Source organism: Phocoena phocoena, chromosome 3 (genome assembly GCF_963924675.1).
Source record: "Phocoena phocoena chromosome 3, mPhoPho1.1, whole genome shotgun sequence".
Classification (NCBI taxonomy): Eukaryota; Metazoa; Chordata; class Mammalia; order Artiodactyla; family Phocoenidae; genus Phocoena; species Phocoena phocoena.
In genome coordinates this window covers 110,684,594-110,710,949 of record NC_089221.1, presented here as the reverse complement: position 1 = coordinate 110,710,949, position 26,356 = coordinate 110,684,594, and the positions used below count along the sequence as shown (strand labels likewise).

General features: G+C 38.4%; 1 protein-coding gene across 1 annotated transcript in view; it reads right to left on the bottom strand.

The window, feature by feature from the left end:
• The window catches only part of RAD50 (RAD50 double strand break repair protein), a 97,969-nt gene that overhangs the window by 66,848 nt on the left and 4,765 nt on the right, over positions 1 to 26,356 (bottom strand). Inside the window, exons 3-5 of the mRNA XM_065873983.1 lie at positions 4,185 to 4,336; positions 1,636 to 1,821; positions 1,073 to 1,277 (exon numbers count right to left, since the gene is read on the bottom strand). Coding sequence (XP_065730055.1) covers positions 1,073 to 1,277; positions 1,636 to 1,821; positions 4,185 to 4,336 — 543 coding nt within the window. The remainder of the gene's footprint in view (positions 1 to 1,072; positions 1,278 to 1,635; positions 1,822 to 4,184; positions 4,337 to 26,356) is intronic.

Below are 26,356 nucleotides of genomic sequence, written 5' to 3'. Positions count from 1 at the left end.
ATGTCCGGAGCCTGTGCTCCGCAACGGGAGAGGCCACAACAGTGAGAGGCCCATGTACCGCAAAAAAAAAAAAGATGCATTCATGTCAATGGGCACTGGGACAGAAAATCAAAGTTTTTCCGTATTACAATTCCAAGATCTATACCAGCATTTATAGGTGAGTTTTAAAAAGCTAAATCAATAATTAAATTTTTTTTTCTTAAATCTCCCATTATCTGTAAATTTAAAAAGCCATTTTTAAGAATACTCTTAATTAGACTAGGAATACCTTAAGGGGCAAGGACACTATTGTAGTTCTCCTTGTACCTATAGCCCCAAGCATAGTATACCCTGGCACACAGGAAACACTTAATAAATGCTTGTGAAATGAATAAATGGGATTTCTTTAAGATCTTACTTATAAACCACAGAATTTAGAAAGCTAACTCATTTGCAAATATATCAACACGTTATGCACCCATTTCAAATTTTGTGTAATGCCAAGAACATCCTGCAAATTATAAAAATTCCCTAGAAAGACCTGTCAATTAAAAAAAAAAAAAAGACAGGTCTCTTAAGGAGACCTGTCTCCTTAAGAATACAGAACTGTAAGGTTGAGCCATTACACTGATATTTAAAAATTAGTCATCTAGGGCTTCCCTGGTGGCACAGTAGTTGAGAGTCCGCCTGCCAATGCAGGGGACACGGGTTTGTGCCCGGTCTGGGAAGATCCCACATGCCGCGGAGGAGCTGGGCCCGTGAGCCATGGCCGTTGAGCCTGCGCGTCCGGAGCCTGTGCTCCACAATGGGAGAGGCCACAACAGTGAGAGGCCTGCGTACCGCAAAAAAAAAAAAATTAGTGATCTACATTACTAATTTAATATGATGCTACAAATTTGTTTACCCTCAAATCCAAGCTCTTTGGGCAACTTAAATACAGACGTAAGACATGAACCATAACATTATATAGTCTCTGATAATTTTTTCAAGAAATATACACACCATTCAAATGCACAGAAAAATAATGCTTTTCGGGTGAGAGATACCACGGTAAATGGTAACCTTCTCCTCAGCATACAAGAAACCAAATTACCTTCAATGGATCAAGTTCATTCTCATAGGATTTGACAATTTCCTTTGACGATGTTAACTGCGCTTCCTTACGAGTAATCTGATCGCGAATATCACAAGCTTTTTCCTTATTTTGCTTCAGATATTTTAGTTCTGTTTGACATTCTTTTACTTTCTGACCTTGTGTCTGACGTACCTGCCGAAGTGTTTCCAAGGCTTTAATGTACCTTTGAAGATATTAAATAAAAATCAAATTTCTGGCTAAGCAAATTATAGTATATTCAAACAATGGACTATAATGCAGTCATTAAGATTACATTTACAAAGAGTTTTTAATAACTTAGAAAATGCTTATGACATAATAGTAAGTACAAATGTTACATATATACTGTCAAGCAGGTAAATAAAGATGCAAAGAAAGAAAACTGAAAGGAAATATGCTGACTGGTTGCCACTGGATAAGAGGTAGTAACTGCTGACTTTCTTGCTTTACAATATCTTTCTGTTTAAAAAAAAGAAGCATCTAAATTGCAACTCTGGCTCAATAACTTAATGGACTACAAAATCTAATTAAAGGTTACAAACCTTGTTGCGGAAAAAATCTCATCAAATTTTTGCTTCAAAGCCTTTCCTTCACTTAAAGGCCAATTAGACTCTTCTTGGTGACAGAAAATGACATTATTTAGCACAGATTTGGAAACCCCAAGAGAACTTATCATCTCTCGGTCAATTTCTGCACACTTGGAGCTGAGACTGACCTTTTCGCCATGCCTATAGAAAACGAAAATCAAGAACTTATGTAAAATATTCTGTTACTTAGTCAATCTTTCATGCTGTACTTTCAAAAAACACAAAAACAAATGGCCCCTCATCCACTCCCTGTGGATAGCTTTCTCATATTAAAAGGTATAACTCTTGGGCATCTCTGGTGGCGCAGTGGTTGAGAGTCCGCCTGCCGATGCAGGGGACATGGGTTCGTGCCCCAGTCCAGGAAGATCCCACATGCCACGGAGTGGCTGGGCCCGTGAGCCATGGCCGCTGAGCCTGAGCGTCCAGAGCCTGTGCTCCGCAACGGGAGAGGCCACAACAGTGAGAGGCCCGCGTACCGCAAAAAAAACCCAAAAAACAAAAAAAAACATGATGATACATAACAGACAGGCAAAGGTACTTGAAAACATCTAAAGACTGTACAGTTTATTTTATATTTATTTATTTATTTTTAAAGTCACCAATTTATTCTGTAAGGTCAGTAAAACCTCATTGCTGAAAAATAGGTATATATTTAAACAGGAGGAAAAGAAAGATCAATTAAACTTACCACAATGATTCAGAATAAAATCTTAGGAAAGCAGCAATATATTTGGACTTTTTTCATGAAATAAATTTTTGATAGTATAAAAAATGAGTTGTATATACATGAAATGTACATTACTAAAACTTTAAAAATATTTGCCTTATATGTAATATTTTATTATTTTTATTTTATGGTAAATAAGTTCTCAAAGTATAAATTATATTAATTTAGAAGAAAGATAATTTTTGCCAATTACTTTTGTATTGTTTTCTTTTTGACTGTACAGCTTAGATAAGGGATTGTTCAGTAAAAGACACACAGTAAAAAGAGTATAAAGGCAAACCTTAGTGATGCCCATCCAAGCAAATCCAAGGAAGATTCTTAATCAACAGACCTAAGTTCTACGGTCACATTGACAAAGCAATCAAACAGAGAGAACTGCCTCAGGGTCTTTTAAATAAGTTCCCTACTTCATTATACCCAGGGCCAGAAGCATCCCTGCTTTTGGATTCCAAGAGATCTCTCAGCATCTTTCATCAGAAGGCTAAACTGACCATTTTCTTTCATATCTTCTGTCCAGTATCTGTTAACAACTAGATTAGGTGAGTGGATGCAGTGTCTGTCTTTACTGTCATTTTATATGTATTCTGAAAATATTACACTGAATGTACTAAGAATGTTTTGTAGGGGGACAGAATGGACAAAGATAGACCAGGAGATTAAGACATTAGACCAGGGAAAGATGATGGTAGCTTGAACAAGAATGGTTCTCATAGAGATGGAGAGAAACAGAATGAAGAGCCAGTTAGGCGAAATCCATAGGACTTGGTAATGAACTGAATATAGATGCCAAGGAAGCTGTCAAGACAGACTTAGGTTCGTGTCACTGGATGGATGGGGGTGTCATTCACTGAGATAAGGAGGTCTATTTTGTATAGCAATAGCATTATCCTAATTAATACAGAGGTTATTTGTGACCTTAGTTGGAGCTGTTTCAGTACAAGAATGGGGCTAGAGTAGGAGTCAGGAGGAAGTCAAGAAATGGAGACAGTGAGTATCAACAACTCTTTTGAAAAAATTGCCTGTAAAGGGGAAGATGGAGACAGACCGTAACTGGAGTGAAATGAAATCTGAGGTCGTGGGAGAGACCTGAGTATGTTTAAAAGCCAGTGAAAAGAATCCACTTGAGAAGCCAGTAGCTAGTACAGTGTATCTAGCACATAACAAGTGTGACACATTATTGATTAAATAAAGAAATTATTTAATTAGTTTAACAAATGAATAAATGAAAGGAAGGGATAAGATGATAAGTAATTTGCTCAACAAGGATAAAGCCATGAATTCAGGGCAGCCTACCTAATTCCAATATCCATACCCATTACAATATGATACCTGCCCTTAACAGAATGACAACAGTTGAAAGGCACCTGTCTGCTTATCTCATCCTTCCCTATAGACATGATTACTAGCACTTTTCATTCATTCAATCTATATTTGGGTGATTATGCACCTTCAATTCAGCAACTGTCCATAAATTACTCAAAGGAGTGGAGCATTATCACTAAATCTTTAATGGGATCATTCTGTTTAACTGATAAATAGTATCAAATAAAAAATTAGATGTTGATAGTGGACAAGGCTGCGCAGGTGTAGAGTCAAGGTGGATCTCTACTTTCTGCTCAGTTGTGCTGAGAAACTAAAACAGCTCTAAAGATAAAGTCCATTAAAAAGTTAATAAGCTTCCGTAAAATAAACTTAAAGTAGTAGGAAAAAACCATAGTTTTATAGACCTAAAGACAAAAAAATGAACAGATAATTCAAATATATAATAAACACCTACTTTGTTCTAGTAATGACTCCTTCCAGGGTTTTAAATTCTGTCTTTTTGCTTTTCTGAGTACAAACCATAGATCTCTGCACAGCTACAAGTTCTCCATTGACATCACGAAACTGCAGACGAATCTGTGCTCTAACATCTGTTTCTTGAGCAACCTTTGAAGGTAAAGAGAGAAAAATTATGCTACCTTAGTACGTATCAGAACATTAGTTCTGAAGAAAATATATAGGCAATCTTACTCATCAAAAATGAAAAAAAGAAAAGAAAAACAACCGAAATAAATGAGATTACATATCATTCAAAATACAGAAGGACACTGAAGAGCCAAAGCAATCTTGAGAAAGAAAAACAGAGCTGGAGGAATCAGGCTCCCTGACTTCAGACTACGCTATAAAGCTACAGAAATCAAAGCAGTATGGTACTGGCACAAAGACAGACTTACAGACCACAGGATAGAAAGACCAAAAATAAACCCACACACCTATGGTCAATTAATCTACGAAAAAGAAGGCAAGAATATACAGTGGAAAAAAGTGTCTTTAATAAGTGGTGCTGTGAAAACTGGTAAGCCACATCTAAAAGAATGAGTTTAGAACATTCTCTAACACCATACACAAAAATAAACTCAAAATGGATCAAAGACCTAAATGTAAGACTGGATACTATAGAACTCTTAGAGAAAAACATAAGCAGAACACTCTTTGACATAAATCACAGCAATATCTTTTTGCATCTGCCTCCTAGAGTAATGGAAATAAAAACAAAAATAAACAAATGGGACCTAATAAAACTTCAAGCTTTTGCACAGCAAAGGAAACCATAAACGAAGGAAAAGACAACCCACAGAACTGGAGAAAATATCTGCAAATGATGTGACTGACAAGGGATTAATCTCCAAAATATACAAACAGCTCAACAGCTCAATATCAACAAACAACCCAATCAAAAAATGGGCAGAAAAATCTAACTAGACACTTCTCCAAAGAAGACACACAGAGGAGTGATCAAGATGGTGGAGTAGTAGGACATGAAGCTCCCCTTCTCCCAATAAATACATCAAAAATACATCTACACGTGGAATGATTCTCACAGAATATCTACTGTAAGTTGGCAGAAGACCTCAGACTGTTGAAACGGCAAGAAAATCTCCAGTAAGCAGGTAGGAAAAAAGAAAAAAAAGCGAGAAAGGAATTGGGATGGGACCTGTGCCCCTAGGAGGGAGCTGTGAAAGAGGAAAGGTTCCTGCACCCTGGGAACTCCCTCACCAGTGGGGAGATTGGCTAGGAAAGAAGGGGAGTTTCTGAGCCTCATAAGTGAACGCAGCACTGGGTTTGTGGCAGCCAGAGCAAAGGGAGAACTACACAGATGGTCAGTGCTGCCACCCTGCACTCCCTAGCCTGAGACACTCTTCCACCAGTGCGGGCAGGGGCTGGGTGCTGGAACTCTGGCTTTGGAGATCAGAACCAAAGACAGGACTAGGGTTGGCTGTGTGGAAACAGCCTGCAGGGGGACTGGAATCCAGTGTAAGCACAACTGAGGGTGTACTAAGAGGAAGCCTGGGCCACCTTAGAGGCCAGTTGCCATTGTTTTGGGGGTGCATGAGAGGTGAGGCAGGACTCTGATTGTAGCCTTTTTCCCTGTGCATGTGGTCTGAGGGCAGGACACTGCCTGCACGGGCTCCAGGAGTGGTCTCCTGGCCCCGCTGCCTCCCTCCCAGAACTCAGGAGTGGTCGCGATCCACTGCCACTACCCATCCAGATGCCAGGAGTGGTCGCAAGCCCCCACTGCCTCCACCCCAGACCCCACTGCCTCCACCCCAAACCCCAGGAGGGGTCGCGAGCCTCGCTGCCTCCCTCCTGGACCCCAGGAGTGGTCCTGAGGCCCTGCCGCTGCCTGCCTGGACTCCAAGAGTGGTCACAAGCCACCTCGATTCCCATCATATGCTCTTAGGGAGCTCCTGAGCCGCCACCACAAACCTGAGGACCAGGCACGAGCTGTCACATCTGCACGCCCGCTATCAAGGAAATAACAACAAGCACATGCTGAGGAAAGAGGTGACAGGCATCCATACTAAAAAGAGCCCTTGCACCAAATATATTAAACTCACACAAGCTACAGAGGAACACCCCCATGTATAAATAGCCTTCCACAACCACAGTATATAATTGTTTCTCCTAAACTCACAAAGTAAGAGAAATATAAATAAAATGAAGAAGCACAGCAACCACTCCTAAAGACCAAGAGAATTCCCCTGAAAGAACAAACAATGAAACACACCTCTTCTAATAGACACCAGTTTCAAAAAGGAGATAATGAAAATACTAAAAGAATTAAGAAAGACTATTGATGGAAATGTAGAATACTGTAAAAAAGAACAAGAAGCTATAAAGAAGAACCAAGAAAAATTAGAAAACTCATTTGCAGAGACAAAAGCTGAGCTAAAAGCAATTAACAGCAGAATGAACAATGCAGAAGAACAAATAACTGACCTGGAAGATAGAATAACAGAAACCACCCAATCAGGACAGCAGACAGAAAGCCAGATCAAAAAAAAAAAGAAAGCAACATAAGAGACCTATGGGATAATATAAAGCATTCCAATCTACACATAACAGGGATCCCAGAAGGAGAAAGAGAAAAGTGGATCAAAAATATATTTGAAGAAATTATGGCTGAAAACTTCCCAAACCTAAAGAAGGAAACAGATATGCAGGTTCAGGAAGCACAGAGGGTTCCAAACAAGATAAACCCAAACAGACCTACATCAAGACATATCATAATAAAAACGGCAAAATTTAAAGACAAAGAGAGGATTCTAAAGGCAGCAAAAGAAAAACAAAGAGTTAATTACAAGTGGACTCCATAAGGCTATCAGCAGATTTCTCTACAGAAACACTGCAGGTCAAAAGGGAGGGGCAAGACATATTCAAAGTCCTGAAAGGGAAAAACGTGCAACCTAGGATACTCTACCCAGCAAGATTATCATTTAGAACAGAAGGAGGGCTTCCCTGGTGGCACAGTGGTTAAGAATCGCCTGCCAATGCAGGGGACATGGGTTTGAGCTCCGGTCTGGGAAGATCCCACAGGCGGTAGATCAACCAAGCCCATGCACCACAACTATTGAGCCTGCACTCTAGACCTCGAAAGCCACAACTACTGAAGCCCGCGTGCCTAGAGCCCATGCTCCACAACAAGAAGCCACCACAACGAGAAGCCTGTACACTGCAACGAAGAACAGCCCTCCATCACCACAACTAGAGAAAGCCTGTGTGCAGCAACGAACACCCAACACAGCCAAAAATAAAAATAAATAAATTAAAAAAGAATAGCGAGGTGAAGAATTTCTCAGAAAAGCAAAAACTAAAGAATACAGCAATACTAAACCTATCCTAAAGGAAATATTGAAAGGTCTTCTCTAAATAAAAAAGAAGAATCTACAGGAAAGAGAAAATCACAATTAGAAAGCAAATCACTTAAATAAGCCAGTACACAGATTAAAAAAAAAAAATCAAAATATTTCTGTGAAAGTGATGATAACCACAATGAAGAGCAAAAGAATGATCATGAAGATGTAAAAGAGGACACCAATATCATAATATGAGGATAAGAGTAAGAAAATGTAGATTTTTTTTCCTACTATGTGTTTGAGCTTATATGACTACCAGTCTAAGGGAAATATTGGGTTGACCAAAAGGTTCATTCGTTTTTTTCTGTAAGATGGCTCTAGTAGCACTTAGCTCTCTCTTTAACTTCATTCAAAACAATTTTGTTAGATTGTATGTGACAGTTGTCATATCAGCGTGCATTTAAAAAAAGACTTCTCAAAATTGGTGAATTTTTGTGTAGCCATTTAATATTGAAGATGGAAGGAAAAAAGCAACACTTTCGGTATACTGTGCTTTATTATTTCAAGAAAGGTAAAAACTCAACCAAAATGCAAAAAGAGATTTGTGCAGCGTATGGAGAAGGTGCTGTGACTGACTGAACGTGTCAAAAGTGGTTTGCGAAGTTTTGTGCTGGAGATTTCTCACTGGACGATGCTCCACGGTCGGGCAGACCAAGTTGATAAGAATCAAATCAAAAAATTAATTGAGAACAATCAACGTTATACCATGCGGGAGACAGCTGACATACTCAAAATATCCAAATCAAGCACTGAAAATCATCTGCACCAGCTTGGTTATGTGAATTGCTTTGATGTTTGGGTTCCACATAAGTTAAGTGAAAAAAACCTTCTTGACTGTATTTCTGCATGTGATTCTCTACTTAAACTTAATGAAAACATTCTAGTTTTAAAACAAATTGTGACAGGCAATGAAAAGTGGATACTGTACAATAGTGTGGAACAGAAGAGATCATGGGGCAAGTGAAATGAACCACCACCAACCACACCAAAGGCCAGTCTTCATCCAAAGAAGGTGATGTTGTGAATATGGTAGGACTGGAAGGGAGTCCTCTATTATGAGCTCCTTCCAGAAAACCAAACAATTCCAACAAGTACTGCTCCCAGTTAGACCAACTGAAAGCACTCAATGAAAACCGTCCAGAATTAGTCAACAGAAAACATATAATCTTCCATCAGGATAACACAAGACTGCATGTTTCTCTGACGACCAGGCAAAAACTGTTACAGCTTGGCTGGGAAGTTCTGATTCATCCACTGTATTCACCAGGCATTGCACCTTCAGATTTCCATTTATTTCGGTCTTTACAAAATTCTCTTAATGGAAAATATTTCAATTCCCTGGAAGACTGTAAAAGGCACCCGGAACAGTTCTTTGCTCAAAAAGATAAAAAGTTGGGCTTCCCTGATGGCGCAGTGGTTGAGAGTCCACCTGCCGATGCAGGGTACATGGGTTCGTGCCCTGGTCCGGGAAGATCCCACATGCCGCGGAGCGGCTAGGCCCATAAGCCACAGCTGCTGAGCCTGTGTGTCCGGAGCCTGTGCTCTGCAGTGGGAGAGGCCACAGCAGTGAGAGGCCTGTGTATCACAAAAAAAAAAAAAAAGATAAAAAGTTTTGGGAAGATGGAATTATGAAGTTGCCTGAAAAATGGCACTAGGTAGTGGAACAAAAGGTTGAATACGTTGTTCAATAACGTTCTTGTGAAAATGAAAAATGTGTCTTTTATTTTCACTTAAAAACCAAAGGCACTTTTTGGCCAACCCAACAGATATAGGAAGGGGTTAACATACTCGAAAAAGAAGGTAAGCACAAATCAAAAACATATAATAGATTCCCAAAAATGAAAAAGAAGAGAACATAAGTATAATACAAAAGAAAACCATTGAACTACAAAAGAAAAAACAGAAATGGACAAAGAAGAAATACAAAATCAACAGGAAAACAAGGTTTAAAATGGCAATAAATACATACATAAATGTCAATGGACTAAATGCTCCAATCAAACAACACAGAGTAGCAGACTGGATAGAAAAACAAGAGCCTACAATACACTGCCTATAACAGACCCACCCTATGGCAAAGGACACACACGGATTGAAAGTGAGGGGATAGAAAAAGATATTTCATCCTAACAGAAATGACAAGAAACCAGGGGTCACAATACTTATATCAGACAAAACAACTTTAAAACAAAAGCCATAAAGAAAGATAAAGAAGGACACTATATAATGATAAAAGGAAGAATACATGAAGAGTATTTTACACTCGTCAACATACACACACCTAATATAGGAGCATGCAAATACAGAAAATAACTACTACGAGACACAAAGGGAGAAACTGACAGGACTACAATAATAGTAAGACTTTAACACCCCACTCAAATCAACAGACAGATCTTGCAGGCAGAGAATCAATAAGGCAACAGAAATCCTAAATAATACAGTAAAACAGACATAACTGATATTTGGACATTACATCCAAAAAAACCCAGAATATACATTCTTTTCAAGCACACATGGAACATTCTCTAGGACTGACCACATACTCTGGCACAAAACAAGCCTCAACAAATTTAAGAGTACAGAAATTATCTCAAGCATCTTTTCTGACCACAACAGCATGGAACTAGAAATTAACCACAGAAAAAGAAAGAGAAGAAAACAATTATATGGAGACTAAACAACATGCTACTAAAAAACCAATGGGTTAACAATGAAATCAAAGAGGAAACTAAAAAATACCTTGAGACAAAAGACAATGAAAACACAACCATACAAAAACTATGGGATGCAGCAAAAGCAATTCTTAGAGGGAAGTTCATAGCAATATATTCCTTCCTCAAAAAAAACAAGAAAAATCTCAAATAAACAACATGAACCTACCACTTAAAAAAATAAGAAAAAGAAGAACAAACAAAACCTTAAGTTGGCAGAAGGAAGGAAATAATAAAGATCAGAGAGAAAATAAATAAAATAGAGATCTAAAACACAATAGAAAAAAAATCAAGAAAACCAAGAGCTGGTTCTTTGAAACGATAAATAAGATTGACAAACCTCTGGCCAGGCTCACCAAGAAGAAAAGAGAGAGAACCCAAATAAACAAAGTAAGAAATGAAAAAGGAAACATAACAGCTGATACCACAGAAATTCAAAAAACCATAGGGAGTACTATGAACAATTATATGCCAACAAATTCAACAACCTAGAAGAAATGGACAAGTTTCTAGAAACATACAGTCCACCAAAACTGAATCCAGAAGAAATAGATCATTTGAACAGACCGATCACTAGAAGTGAAATAGAATGTGTAATTTAAAAACTCCCTACAAACAAAAGTCCAGGACCAGATGTCTTCACAAGAGAATTCCACCAAACATACAAAGAACTTATACTGATCCTTCTTTAACTCTTCCAAAAAATGGGAAAAGGGAACACTCCCAAAGACATTCTATGAAGTGACCATCACCCTGATACCAAAACCAAAGACAACACCAAAAAAGAAAATTACAGGCCAATATCTTTGGTGAATAGAGATACAAAAATTCTCAACAAAATATTAGCAAACCAAATCCAACAACACATAAAAAGATCATACACCACAATCAAGTGGGATATATCCCAAGTTCCTAAGGTTGGTTCAACATACACAAATCAATCAATGTGATACACCACATAAACAAAAGAAAAGACAAAAAACACGTCATCTCAATACATGCAGACAAAGCACTTGACAAAATTCAACATCCATTCATGACAAAAAGTCTTACCAAAGTGGGTACACAGGGAACATAATAAAAACTATTTATGACAAACCCACAGCCAATATAATACTCAACAGTGAAAAGCTGAAAGCCTTCATGCTAAAATCTGGAACAAGACAAGGATACCCAGATGACTTACCTGGTGGTCCAGTGGCTAAGACTCTGCACTCCCTATGTAGGGGACCCAGGTTCAATCCCTGGTCAGGGAACAAGATCCCACATGCCACAACTAAGAGTTTGCATGCTGCAACTAAAGATCCTGCATGCTGCAACGAAGATCCCGAGTGCCGCAACGAAGATCCCGAGTGCCACAACTAAGACCCGGTGCAGCCAAATAAAAAATAAATAAATGACAAGGATGCCCATTCTCATCTCTTTTATTCAACATAGTATTGGAAGTCCTAACCACAGCAATCAGACAAGAAAAAGAAATAAAAGGTATCCAAACTGGAAGGGAAGAGGTAAAACTGTCATTATATGCAGATGATAATATATATAGAAAACCTTAAAGACTCCACACAAAACCTGCTAGAACTGATAAATTCAGCCAGGTAGCAGGATACAAGATTAACATACAGAAATCGGCTGCATTTCTTTACATCAACAATGAAATATCAAAAAAGGAATGTAAAAAAACAATACCTTTTAAAATTGTAACCCTGGGACTTCCCTGGTGGTGCAGTGGTTAAGAATCCACCTGCCAACGCAGGGAACACGGGTTTGATCCCTGGTCTGGGAAGATCCCACATGCCGCAGAGCAACTAAGCCCATGCGCCACAACTACTGAGCCTGTGCTCTAGAACCCGCGAGCCACAACTACTGAGCCCACATGCTGCAACTACTGAAATCCGTGCGCCTACGGCTCCTGCTCTGCAACAAGAGAAGCCACTGCAATGAGAAGCCCGCACACTGCAACGAAGAGTAGGCCCCTCTCACTGCAACTAGAGAAAGCTGGAACGCAGCAACGAAGACCCAATGCAGCCAAAAATGAATGAATAAATAAATAAATTTAAAAAATAATAATAAAATAAAATCGGAACCCCAAAAATAAAATACTTAGGAATAAACCTCACCAAGGAGGTGAAAGACTTATACATTGAAAACTATAAAACATTAATTATAGGAAACTGAAGATTATTCAAAGAAATGAAAGATATCCCAGGCTCTTGAATTGGAAGAATTATTACTGTTAAAATGGCCATACTACCCAAAGCAATCTACAGATTTAATGCAATCCCTATCAAATTACCCATAATATTTTTCACAGAACTAGAACAAATAATCCTAAAATTCATATGGAACCATAAAAGACCCAGAATTGCCAAAGCAATGCTGAAGAAAAAGAACAAAATAGGAGGCATAACCCTCCCAGATATCAGACAATACTACAAAGCTACAGTAAGCAAAACAGCATGGTATTTGCACCAAAACACATATATGGATCAATGGAACAGAATAGAGAGTTCAAAAATAAACCCACACACCTACGGTCAATTAATCTTTGACAAAGGAGACAAGAATATACAATGGGAAAAAGACAGTCTCTTCAGCAAGTGGTGGGAAAGCTGGGCAACCATATGTAAATCAATGAAGTTAGAACACACCTTCTCACCATACACAAAAATAAACTCAAAACAGCTTAAAGACTTAACATAAGACACGATACCATAAAACTCCTAGAAGAAAACACAGGCAAAACATTCTCTGACATAAATTGTAACAATGTTTTCTTAGGTCAATCTCCCAAGGTAATAGAAATAAAAACAAAAATAAACAAACGGGACCTAATCAAACTTACAAGCTTTTGCACAGCAAAGGAAACCATAAACAAAATGAAAAGACAACCTACAGAATGGGAGAAAATATTTGCAAACAATGCAACTGACAAGGGCTTTTTTTCCAAAATATACAAATGGCTCATACATCTCAACAACAGAAAAAAAAAACCAATCCAAAAATGAGCAGAAGACCTAAATAGACATTTCTTCAAAGAAGAAATACAGATGGTCAATAGGCACATGAAAAGATGCTCAACACTGCTAATTATTAGAGAAATGCAAATCAAAACTACAATAAGGTACCACCTCACACCAGTCAAAATGGCCATCATTAAAAAGTCTACAAATAACAAATCCTGGAGAGGGTGTGGAGAAAAGGGAATCCTCCTACACTGTTGGTGGAAATATAAGTTGGTGCAGCCACTGTGGAAAACAGTATGGAGGTTCCTCAGAAAACTAAAAATAGAATTACCATATGATCCAGCAATCCCACTCCTGGGCATATATACAGACAAAATTATAATTCAAAAACATATACATATGCCAATGTTCACAGCAGCAATATCCACAATAGCCAAGACATGAAAACAACTTAAATGTCCATTGACAGATGAATGGATAAAGAAGATGTAGTACATATATATACAATGGAATACTACTCTGCCATTAAAAAGAATGAAATAATGCCATTTGCAGCAATATGGATGCAACTAGAGATTATCATACTAAGTGAAGTAAGTCAGAAAGAGAAAGACAAATACCATATGATATCACTTACATTTGGAATCTAAAATATGATACAGGGACTTCCCTGTTAGCACAGTGGTTAAGAATCCGCCTGCCAATGCAGGGGACACCAGTTCAATCCCTGGTCCGGGAAGATCCCACATGCCACAGAGCACCTAAGCCCGTGTGCCACAACTACTGAGCCTGCGTTCTAGAGCCCGTGAGCCACACTACTGAGCCTGCATGACACACCTTCTGAAAGCCATGCACCCAGAGCCCATGCTCCACAACAAGAGAAGATACTGCAATGAGAAGCCCATGCACCACAACAAAGAGTAACCCCCGCTCCTGCAACTAGAGAAAGCCTGCGCACAGCAACTAAGACCCAACGCAGCCAAAAATAAAAATTACATTAAATTAATTTTTAAAAGTAATAATAAAAAATAAAATATAATACAAATGAACCTATCTATGAAATAGAAACAGAATCATGGACATGAGAACAGACTGGTGGTTGCCAAGGGGGAGGGGGTTGGAGGAGGGATGGAGTGGGAGGTTGGGGTTTGCAGATGTAAGCTTTAATATATAGAATGGATAAACAACAAGGCCCTACTGTATAGCACAGAGAACTACATACAATATCCTATGATAAACCATAATGGAAAAGAATATTAAAAAAAGAATGTGTGTGTATATATATATATATATATGTATAACTGAATCACCTTGCTGTACAGCAGTTAACACAACACTGTAAATCAACTATACTTCAATGAAAAAACAAAGACATACAGATGGCCATCAGGCACATGAAAAGATGCCCATCATCACTAATTATTAGAGAAATGAAAATCAAAACTACAATGAGGTATCATCTCACACTGGTCAGAATAGCTATCATCAAGAAGTCTAGAAACAATAAATGCTGAAGAGGGTGTGGAGAAAAGGAAACCCTCCTACACTGTTGGTGGGATCGTTAAATTGGTACAGCCACTATGAAGAACAGTATGGAGCTTCCTTAAAAAAACTAAAAATAGAGCTACCATATGATCCAGCAATCCCACTCTTGGGCATATATCTGGAGAAAACCATGATTCGAAAGGATACATGCACTCCAAAATTCACTGCAGCACTATTTACAATATCCAAGACATGGAAGCAATGTAAATGTCCATCCACAGATGAATGGATAAAGAAGATGTGGTAATATATATATACAGTGGAATATCAGCCATAAAAAAGAACAAAATAATGCCATTTGCAGCAACATGAATGGACCTAGAGATTATCATACTAAGTGAAGTCAGACAGAGAAAGAAAAATATCATATGATATCACTTATATATGAATGTAAAAATCTTATAAATGTAAAAAATCTTATTTATAAAACAGAAACAGACTCACAGACTTCAAAAACAAACTTATAGTTACCAATGGGGAAAGGTGGGGGGGGGAGGGATAAATTATGAGGTTGGGATTAACAGATACACAGTACTATATATGAAATAGATAATCAGCAAGGACCTACTGTACATCACAGGGAACTCTACTCAGTAATCTGTAATAACCTACATGGGAAAAAAATCTGAAAACAATAGACATATGTATAAATGAATCACCTTGCTGTACACCTGAAACTAATACAACACTGTAAATCAACTATATTCCAATATAAAGTAAAAAAAATTTTTAAGTAAATTAAAAAAATACACAAGGAGGAAAAGAATACTGTTTGATTTACTAGAACTGTATTATCTACCTCCATTATTCAGCATCATTAGGAGATCAGCTATGTGGATTTTTCAAATAAATGAATGTTATCCTTTTACATACCAAAAGTATTTTTAAAACATTTTAAAAAACAATCACAAGCTTACAGAAAAGTAGAAACACAGTATACACCATGACTTTTCATCCAAACCACTTGAGAATAAGTTGCTGATCTGATATCCCAACACTGATATTTCCTATAAAACATGGGCATTTTCAACCATAAAAATCAGGAAATTGAGTGATATATTATTACCATATGGCCCTCAGATCCCATTCAATTTTGCCAATTCTTCCAATATGTCCTTTACAACACTAGGATCCAGTTCAGAATTACACATAGTATTACACATTGTTCAAATTACACATTGTTGTTGTGTCTCTTTAGTTTCTTTCAGTCTGGAACAGTTCCTCAGATTTTCTCTTTCATGACTGGTAATTTTTAAAATTACCAAATGTTATTTTATAGAAGGTCTCCCAAAATTTGGATTTGCCTAATATTTCTTCAGGACTAGAATCAGATTATGCATCTTTGCAGCAATATTACAGAAGTGATGATATGTTCCTTACATTGCATCTTATCGGATGGGCACGATTTCAATTTAGTTCATTACTGAGGATGTTACCTTCAATCTCCTGGTAAAGGTGGTATCTACCAGGAGATATTCCCGGCAGAATATTATTTTTTCTACTTTGCTGTTAATAAATATTTGGGAAAGAGATACACTGAGACTGTGTAAATGTCTCATAACCTCATCAAGCTTTTCCTCCATTAGTTTTAACATCTCTATTAATGTTTCTTAAATGAATGAATGATTACTGTGATAGCTATCAAAGAGTAATTTTCTAATTCCATTATTCCTCCTACATTTATTAGTTAAGATTCTACTATAAGGAAGGGCTTTGTCCTCCATACCCGCCCCAACCACTGCCTTGTTTTTCATTTTTTAAATATCACTATGGACTCATGCATTCCTCTCTTGGGCTCTAATTCCCAACCAGGTTTTTGTGGATGCCCTCCTCTCTCAGCCTCATCTACTGGTTTTTGTGGGGCTTTAAAAATAAATTTATTTATTTATTTTTGACTGCGTTGGGTCTTTGTTGCTGCGCGCAAGCTTTCTCTAGTTGTGGCGAGTGGGGGCTACTCTTTGTTGTGGTGCACGGGCTTCTCATTGCGGTTATCTTCTTTTGTTGAGGAGCACGGGCTCTAGGCACGTGGGCTTCAGTAGTTGTGGCACGCGGGCTCAGCAGTTGTGGTTCGCGGGCTTAGTTGCTCCACAGCATACGGGATCTTCCTGGACCATGGCTCGAACCTGTGTCCTCTGCATTGGCAGGCGGATTCTTAACCGCTGCGCAACCAGGGAAGTCCCTCATCTACTGGCTTTTGGACCTCCATCATGGTGTATTATCTTTATATATTGCTGACTTTGATTTGCTAATATTTTGTTATTGATTTTTGCATGCATGACAGTTACCCATCTGTAGTTTTCTTGTAATGTCTTTGGTTTTTGGTAACACAGTAATACTATCTTCATAAAATGAGTTGGGACATAGTTCTCTTTTCTGAAAAAGTTTATGTAGACTTACTTTTTTTATGTAGACTTACTTTTCTGAAAAAGTTTATGTAGACTTACTTCACTCTGTTTGACAGACTCTAGGTCAGAAAGAGAAAGACAAATACCATATGCTAACACATATATATGGAATTTAAGAAAAAAAATGTCATGAAGAACCTAGGGGTAAGACGGGAATAAAGACACAGACCTACTAGAGAATGGACCTGAGGATACGGGGAGGGGGAAGGGTAAGCTGTGACAAAGTGAGAGAGTGGCATGGACATATATACACTACCAAACGTAAAACAGATAGCTAGTGGGAAGCAGCCGCATAGCACAGGGAGATCAGCTCAGCGCTTTGTGACCACCTAGAGGGGTGGGATAGGGAGGGTGGGTGGGAGGTAGACGCAAGAGGGAAGAGGTATGGGAACATATGTATAACTGATTCACTTTGTTATAAAGCAGAAATTAACACACCATTGTAAAGCAATTATACTCCAATAAAGATGTAAAAAAAACAAGTTTATGTAGAACTATTTCCTCCTAAAATGTTTTGTACAACTCACCAGTAAAATCATCACAACCTGAAGTCCTTGTTAAGTTTTTAACTACAAATCAATTTCTTTTGTAGGCATATTTCTTCTTGAGTAAGCTTTGGTAACATGTTCTTAAAAGAATTTGTCCATTTCATCTAAGTTACTGAATTTATTGGCATAAACCTGCTAGCAGTATTCCTTTATTACCTACATAATGTCTGTAGGATCCGCAGTGATGTTGCCTCTTTCATTCCTAATATTGCTAATTTATGGCTTTTTTATCACTTTACTTAGAGGCTTATTCATTTTATTGATCTTTTTTTTCTTAAAAGAACCATCTTCTGGTTTCACTGGTTTTCTCTGTCTCTGTATTCTATATCACTGATTTTTGCTCTTATCTTTAATTTCCCTCCTTTACTTATTTTGAATTTAATTAGCTCTTCTTTTTCAGGTTTCTTAAGATAGAAGCTCAGGTAATTAATTCTAGACATTTTTCTTTTCTAATATAAACATTTTATTATATAAATTTCTAAGCATTAGTTAGCTGCATTCCACAAATTTTTTGTATGATATGCTTTAATTTAAAGTATTTTTGAATTTCCTTCATGATCCCTTTTTTGATCCATGGGTTATTTAGAAATGTACTGCCTGGGCTTCCCTGGTGGCGCAGTGGTTGAGAGTCCGCCTGCCGATGCAGGGGACACGGGTTCGTGCCCCGGTCCGGGAAGATCCCACATGCCGCAGAGCGGCTGGGCCCGTGAGCCATGGCTGCTGAGCCTGCGCGTCCGGAGCCTGTGCTCCGCAACAGGAGAGGCCACAACAGTGAGAGGCCCGCATACCGCAAAAAAAAAAAAAAAGAAATGTACTGCCTAATTTTCAAATATCTGGGGATTTTCTGTTATTGATTTCTAGTTTAACTCTGTTGTGGTCAGAAAACACATTCTGTATGACTTCAACGCTTTAAAATTTGTTTTCACTTGTTTTATGGTTCAGAATATTTGTGAATGTTTTACAGTGGATGAAAATAATGTGTATTCTGCTGTTCACTAGTAGAATGTCCTATAAACATCAATTAGGCTAATTTGATTAATAGTATTAAAGTTTTCCACGTCCTTCTGATATTTTGTCTACTCTTTCTGTTTCTTTACCAAGAGAGGTATTGAGATCTCCAACTATAATTGCAGATTTGTCTGTTTCTCCGTTAGTTCCATAGATTTTTTTGCCTCTTCCATATCAAAGCTCTACATTTAGAGTTGTTAAATCCTTTTGGTGAATTGACTGCTTTATCATCATAAAATGTCACTTTTTACATCAATGTTACTAGTTCTGAAGTATACTGTCTGATATTAATATAGCCAGTTCAGTTTTCTTTTTATTAGCTGGCATATTCTAGTATGCTATCTAAAGGATTTTCCATCCTTTTACTTTTAACCTATCTGTATTATTATATTTAAAAACACTGTTATTCCCTCTAAAAAATAATACAAATGAACATATATGCAAAACAGACTCACAGATACCGAAAACAAATTTGTGGTTACCAAAGTGGAGGGGAGAGGGACAAATTAGAGGTATAGGATTAACAGATACAAGCTACTACATATAAAATAGATAAACAACAAGAATACACTGTATAGCACAAGGAACTTTACCCATTTTCTTGTAAAAACCTATAATGGAGTATAATCTGCAAAAATACTGAATCACTATGCTGTACATCTGGAACTAACACAATACTGTAAATCAACTATACTTCAATCAAAAAAAAAAAAAGAAAACCCCATTGGTATTCCTTTTGCTTTATTTAGGTCTTTTTGTTATATCTTCTATTCCATTCATTAAACTTAATGTTTTCCTTTCCATCTGTTTGCATATTTATACGTTTTGTAATTTGTTTTAAGATCGTCTGCTAATTCTGTCATCTCTTTCATTTTCTATTTATTTCTATATTTCATTTTCTCCTGGTTCTGGGTTCCTTGCATGCCTGGGAACTTCTGATTGTGAATTTTACAATGTTGAATGAATAATTTTGTTTTACTCCTTTAATGAGTGTTTAATTTGGTTCAGGCATGCAGCTAAGTTTCTTGAGGCCTGATCCTTTTTTTGGATGCAGCATGCGGAACTTCCCCTCCCAGGGATCGAACCAGGGCCCCCTGCAGTGGAAGCACAGTCTTTTAACCACTGGACCTCTGGGGAAGTCCAATATTTAATCGTGGATATTGTTTCTTTATTTGGCTGAGCTGTGCAGCTTGCAGTATCTTAGTTTCCTGACCAGGGATTGGTCCTGAACCTGTGCCCTCAGCAGTGAAAGCGCGGAGTCCTAACCAATGGATTACCAGGGAATTCCTTAGAGGCTTAGTCCTTTTGAACGTTTGTTTTTAAGGTTTGTAAGGGGGCATCTGCAGCAACCTTTACTCTAGGACTAATTTCATAACACTTCCCCTCAGCCTCAAGAACCTCCTTTAACATTTCTTATGGTACAGATCTGCTGGTAACTAATACCTCTACCTTTTTTTTTTCCCCAATCAGAAAATGTTCTCCATTTCATCTTCAATTTTTGAAGGATATTTTTGTTGTATATAGAAATTTAGATTGATTTTTATTCCCCAGCACTTTAAAGATGTTGTCTCACTATCTCATGGCTTGGAAGTTTTTCATGAGAAGTCAGAAATCATTATTTTTCCCCTCTGCATAATGTGTTACTTTTTCCTCAGTTTGCTTTTAAGAATTCACCTCTGGTTTTCAGCAAGTTTAGTGTAAAATGCAATATAAGTGTGTTTATGCTACCTGTTATGTGTTCAGCTTCTTGGGTCTTTTTTATAGTTTTGTTTCTCTGTTGGGATCTTTTCCCACATTATGGCCAATGTCCTTTAAATTCTTGAACTTATGTGTCATAGCTTTTAAAATCCTTGTCTGCTAATTCCAAAATTTGTCATCTCTGGATATGTTTCTATTCACTTTTTCCTCTCAGTTATGGATTAATTTGTTTCTTCATATATACACTAATTTTTTATTATATCCTGGACATTGTAGATGCTACAGTGTGAGTTTGGATTGTGCTGACTTCCTTTAAAAAGTGTTGAGTTTTGTTCTAGAAGGCAGTTAATTTATTGGCTACTCAGCTTGATTCTGTCAAAGCTTGTTTTAGGATTTGTTAGGATGGCCTTTCTGAGGCCTCAACAGAATACTAAGGAGCTCCACAAGCTCCTCCTACTCTGGCATATCATGACTCAAATGTCTCCCAGCATTGTGTAAACTCTAGAATCTCCATTCAGTTCACAATCCCACTCCTCTACTCCAGTAGTTGTTCGCTGCTAGTCCTCACTGAATCTCGTTCTGGAACACATGCAGCTTAGTATTTGGCCAAAAGCTCATGGGTTCCTTGTACAGATTCCTGGTGCCCCATCTCTGCACAAAAACCCCACCCCTGTACCCTGCCTCACAGTTCACAACCACCTCAGCAAACCCAAACTTCTTTCTTTGTTTCATCTGCCTAGTGACTACGGTTCTCTGTTGGGTTCTAACTCTATGCACTGAAGTTTGCAAAATATCCCTATGCAGAAAACTAGAACAAATGTGTAGTCACCGCATATATTTCTCTTTTCTAAAAAATCACAGCCCTGCACCATCTGTTGCCCAATGCCGGAAAAGAGTGGATTCAAATATTTTTTCCAGTTTTATAGTTGTTCATCTTGGGAGCACAAGTATGATACTCACTACTCTATTGCAACCAAAATCACAAGCCCTGGATTCAGCCTTTTTTTTAAATCATAAATAACTTTTGTTGGACTTTTCATGACTTTTGGGCATAAATTTAACTTTTATATTAATTCATCAAATTGTTTAACACATATTTATTAGGCACTTTGTAGCTTTCATTTGTTGTTTTGGTTCAAAAATGACAGTTTTGGGCTTCCCTGGTGGCGCAGTGGTTGGGAGTCCGCCTGCCGACGCAGGGGACGTGGGTTCGTGCCCTGGTCTGGGAAGATCCCACATGCCGAGGAGCGGCTGGGCCCATGAGCCATGGCCGCTGAGCCTGCGCGTCCGGACTGATGTAGCCGCAAGTTTGAAAGAAGTAAAGGAGAAAAGTGGGAAGCTAGGCAAATGGAGCAACATGGAAATCAAAGTTCCTAAGAAGACAGAAACAACTGAACATAGGTAAGAAAAATTATTGAGGAGAACCAGAAAAATTCAGGCGTTGGTTTAAGGCAAGGTAAACAATATTAGGTTCAGGGTCAAATTAAAACAGGGAAAAGGAAAGACAAGAGAAGCTGAAGATATAAGAGGGTGAGAGGAATTGAAATAATGAGAAGAACATAGCATATAGGGAAAACTGAGGGGATGTGGACAATTCAGATAAGGGGAATGGCTTCATCCACAGTAGGAGGTGTGAGTGACTCAAGAGAGAAGAGTTGATGAGCAAGTGTGGGTGGGAGCTCAGAACTGGGAAATGAGAGCAGCCAAAAAGTGGGTAGTAAGTGAAGAGAGCTAAACCACCATGGCCAGAAGAACCACAGAGAGGACATAAGCAGACAGCTGAGTAAAATAGCTCTAGAAATATGAAAGCATTTGGGAAGAGGTGAGTGATAGATGGGATTGGCAGAGATTCTAGAGCATCAATCAACATGGAAACATCCAGAAAATACATACATACATATGTAAAAAAACAAGAACAATAGCCAACACTCTCCTTGATCCTGCAAACCTTTTCAGCTATTGCCCTATCTCTCTTTCCACTTATAGCAAAATTCACAAGACAATTCTATGTGTTTCACTTCCTCACCTCCTGTTTTCTCAGATTACTAAAACTGGTTTTGTCAAGATCACCAATGGCCTTCCCATAGTCAAACCTGCTTCTTACTTGAGCTATCGACATTTCTTTTTTTAATTTTTATTGGAGTAGAGTTGATTTACAATGTTTATTAGTTTCTGCTATACAGCAAAGTGAATCAGCTATATGTATACATATATCCCCTCTTTTTTGGATTTCCTTCCCACTTAGGTCACAAAAGAGTACTGAGTAGATTTCCCTGTGCTATACAGTAGGTTCTCATTAATTATGCATTTTGAGCTACCGACATATTTGACACAGTTGATGACTCCTCCTTCTTATAACACTTTATTCTTTTCTAAGACACTATTCTCTGTTTTCCTTACTTTACTAGTTGTTCTTTTAGCATCTTTTGCTGGGTCCTCCTCCTCTTTCTTATTTCTAAATGCTAATGTGCTCTAGGCTTAGGTCTTGGATCTCTTCTCTATATTCACTTCCTATGTGATCCCATCAGGCTTTAAGACTAACTACATACATATATAACTGTATGCATCACTGATTCCTAATTTTCTTTCTTTAACTCAAACCTCTCCCCTGGTCATACTTCTACTTACCTACTGGACACCTCCTTTGGATATCTAACAAACATCCCCAATTTACATGGGTTTTCTTTTCTTTTTCTTTTTGACTGTGCCATGCAGCTTGTGGGATCTTAGTTCCCCAACCAGGGACTGAACCTGGGCCCCCAACAGTGAAAGCGCCGAGTCCTAACCAATGGACCGCCAGGGAATTCCCATCCCAATTTACATGTTTAAACTAGAGCCACCCAAATCTCCTTTTCCAGTGTTTCCTCATTACACTATTTTTCTACTTGCTCAAGTCAAAAAACTTGGGAGTTCTGCTATATGCTTCTATTTTTCTCATACATCACTACCCAAATCATTAGCTAATCTGCTGGTTCTACCTTTAAAATACAGCCCAAATCCAAGCATTTCTCATACTTTCTACCATTACCACTTAATCTAACCACCAACATTTCTCACCTGGATTACCACAAAATCCCCTTTGTTAGTCTTCACCCTTCTACCCTTGCCACCTACAGACGGTCTTCTCTCAGCAGCTAGACTGATCACTTTAAAATACAGATCATGCCCTCTTCTTGCTTAAAATCTTCCAATAGATTCCTATTTAAATTAGAACCCAAGGTCCTACCAGATCTAGACCCTTCAACTACTCTAACTTAATTTTCTACCAGTCTTCCCCTACCATTTTGCTCCTTCTTGTGATTCCTTGAACACACCAAACATGCTCCTACCTCAAGGACTTTGCACTTAGTATTAACACTGACTGGAATATTCTCCCCTCAGATTTTGAGTGACTCACTCCCTGTTGAATGAATGAATAAATATTTAAAGATAATTTGTTGCTATGTAAAAAAGAGAACTTCAAGAATGAGACAGGAGGTTCTCTCTAAATAAATCCACTTCTTACTATCAAAGAAAAAAAAAAAAGAATGAAGCAGGAGGGACTTTCCCAGGGGTCCAGTGGTTAAGACTCTGTGCTTCCACTGAAGGGGGGGATGGGTTTGATCCCTGGTTAGGCAGCTAAGATCCCACATGCCACGTGGCACGGCCAAAAAAAAAAAAAGAATGAGGCAGGAAAAACAAGTTTGGAGACTACCAGAATAATTCAAAGGGAAAAGTGTGGTGGCTTGGACCAGGAAAGCAGCAGAGATGGAATGAAGGGACATATTCTGGACATATTTTAGAAGAGTAGGTAAGAATTGCTTATGAATTAGAAACAGGATGAGATAAAGGAATCACTCAAAGGATGGCACACAGGGTTTTGCATGAGCAAACATGTGGATGATGATATCATTTATTAAACTGGAGAGTACTAAGGCAGTAACAGGCTTGAGAATGTGAAAGGGATGGGGGAACAGGGAACCAAGAGTTCTATTTTAAATGTGTTAAATTTGAGATGCCCATTAAATAATCAAACAGCTGGACATATATATCTAGAGCATAGGAAAGAAGTTAGGGCTATATATATAAATTTGGGATTCATCAGCATAGAACTGTTAGCGGAACCGTTGACCAAAACTGTCCGCCCTGGCCAGGCCCTATAGTAACCACGTGCATGAGTTATCTTACAACAGGAGGTCCTGGTAAGGAAGGCAGAACTAACAAGCTACCACCAACCGGAAGAATTCGGGAAAGGTCAAAAGGAGAGAGAAGACGCCAGTCCATATGCCCTACCAACCTCCCACAACCCTTCTCGCTGGCATCCATCTTGGCTGAGCGATGTGTGCACCACCAGGAAGGACCCTGAGTTAGAATGATTGGCCAGAGACAACGCGGAAACTAACCCGATTACCATAAAACCCAAGACTGCGAGCCACGCGGCTGAGCAGTTCTCCTGGGTTCCCTTACTCTGCTGCTCTCCACCCGGGTGCCCCTTGCCAATAAAGTCTCTTGCTCTGTCAGCATGTGTGTCTCCTCAGACAATTCATTTCCAAGTGTTAGACAAGAGCAATATAACCAATACTTTTAAAGCTGTGAGAGTGAATGAGATCACCCAAGAAGAGCCAGGCAAAAGTAGACTCATCAAAGAAGACTAAAGTATGGCCAGTGAAAAAGGAGGTATGAGATCATGGTGTCATGAAAGCCAAGAGAGCAATGTTTTTTAAAAAGGGGGAAACCAACTATATCAAATCTGCAAAGAAGTTATTGAGAATTAGAAAACAACTGTTTTATCTGGCAGTATGGAGATTACTGGTGACCTTACAAGAGCAGTTTTAGTGAGGGAAAAAAAGGAGAAAAATCTAAACAGAGTGGGCTGAGGAGGAACGGGGAAGCAATAAAGTGAAAACAATCAGTACACACAACTCTTGTGAATTTTGCTATAAACTAGAACAAAGTAGTAGCCAGAGGTTGATCTGCAGTAAAGGGAGAGTTTGTCTGTTTGTAGACTGGAGCTACCAGACCATGTTTATATGTTGATCTAAATGATCCCCTAAAGAGGGAGAAACTGCTAATGCAGGAGCAAGGACAACTGAAAAGCAAAATGCTTGACTTGGCAAAAGGGACTGATTTGATCCAGCCTCCGAGAGGACTTAATTGACTTTAAGATAAAACAATAAACAATTTAAAGGTCTCCTCTTATAATTATTATTTTTAGGCAATGAAATAGCTTTATATCATATGTTAACCAAAAAAAGAGACATGTATGATGACCAATAGCTCCTGTTATTTATGTGTTAATACCACATCAAAGGTTACAACCTACTTAGATAAAACTAAACAACTAGCTACCTGGCTACAAGTCTCCCCAAAGCGCCAGGTCCAGAATGGGTTTCAGGCTTATTCTCCTGAAAAGAAATGAGATCTATTAATGGCAGGTTGTCCAACTAACTAAGTGCGTTACACCCACATCAAATCACACTGGGCTAATAGAAGCAAACATCAAAAATATATATGACCACGCCAAATGGCTCCATTCCTTTGGACAGGGTAACCCAAGCACTGATTATATCTGGACCAAGATCAAAATTGTTACCAAATGTAACCTGGTTCTTACTCCTTAGGCCACTGGTTACAATAGTGCTTTTACTGGTTTTTGGCCCCTGCCTTTTTAATCTGCTTGTTAAGTTTGTCTCTTCCAGATTACAATAGTTTCACATCAAGATAATGGTGATGCAGAAATTCTGGCCATTCCTCGGAACAGATCCTGCTGGAATAACAACAGAAGTCACCCTGGGCCCCTTAATGAGACAGGGTGAGAGCTCCGTGAACCCAACTAGGTAGGGTCTATGAACCACACGCTAGCCTGAAGAAGCTACGGAAGACAGACTTTGCCCTACATCCTCCCA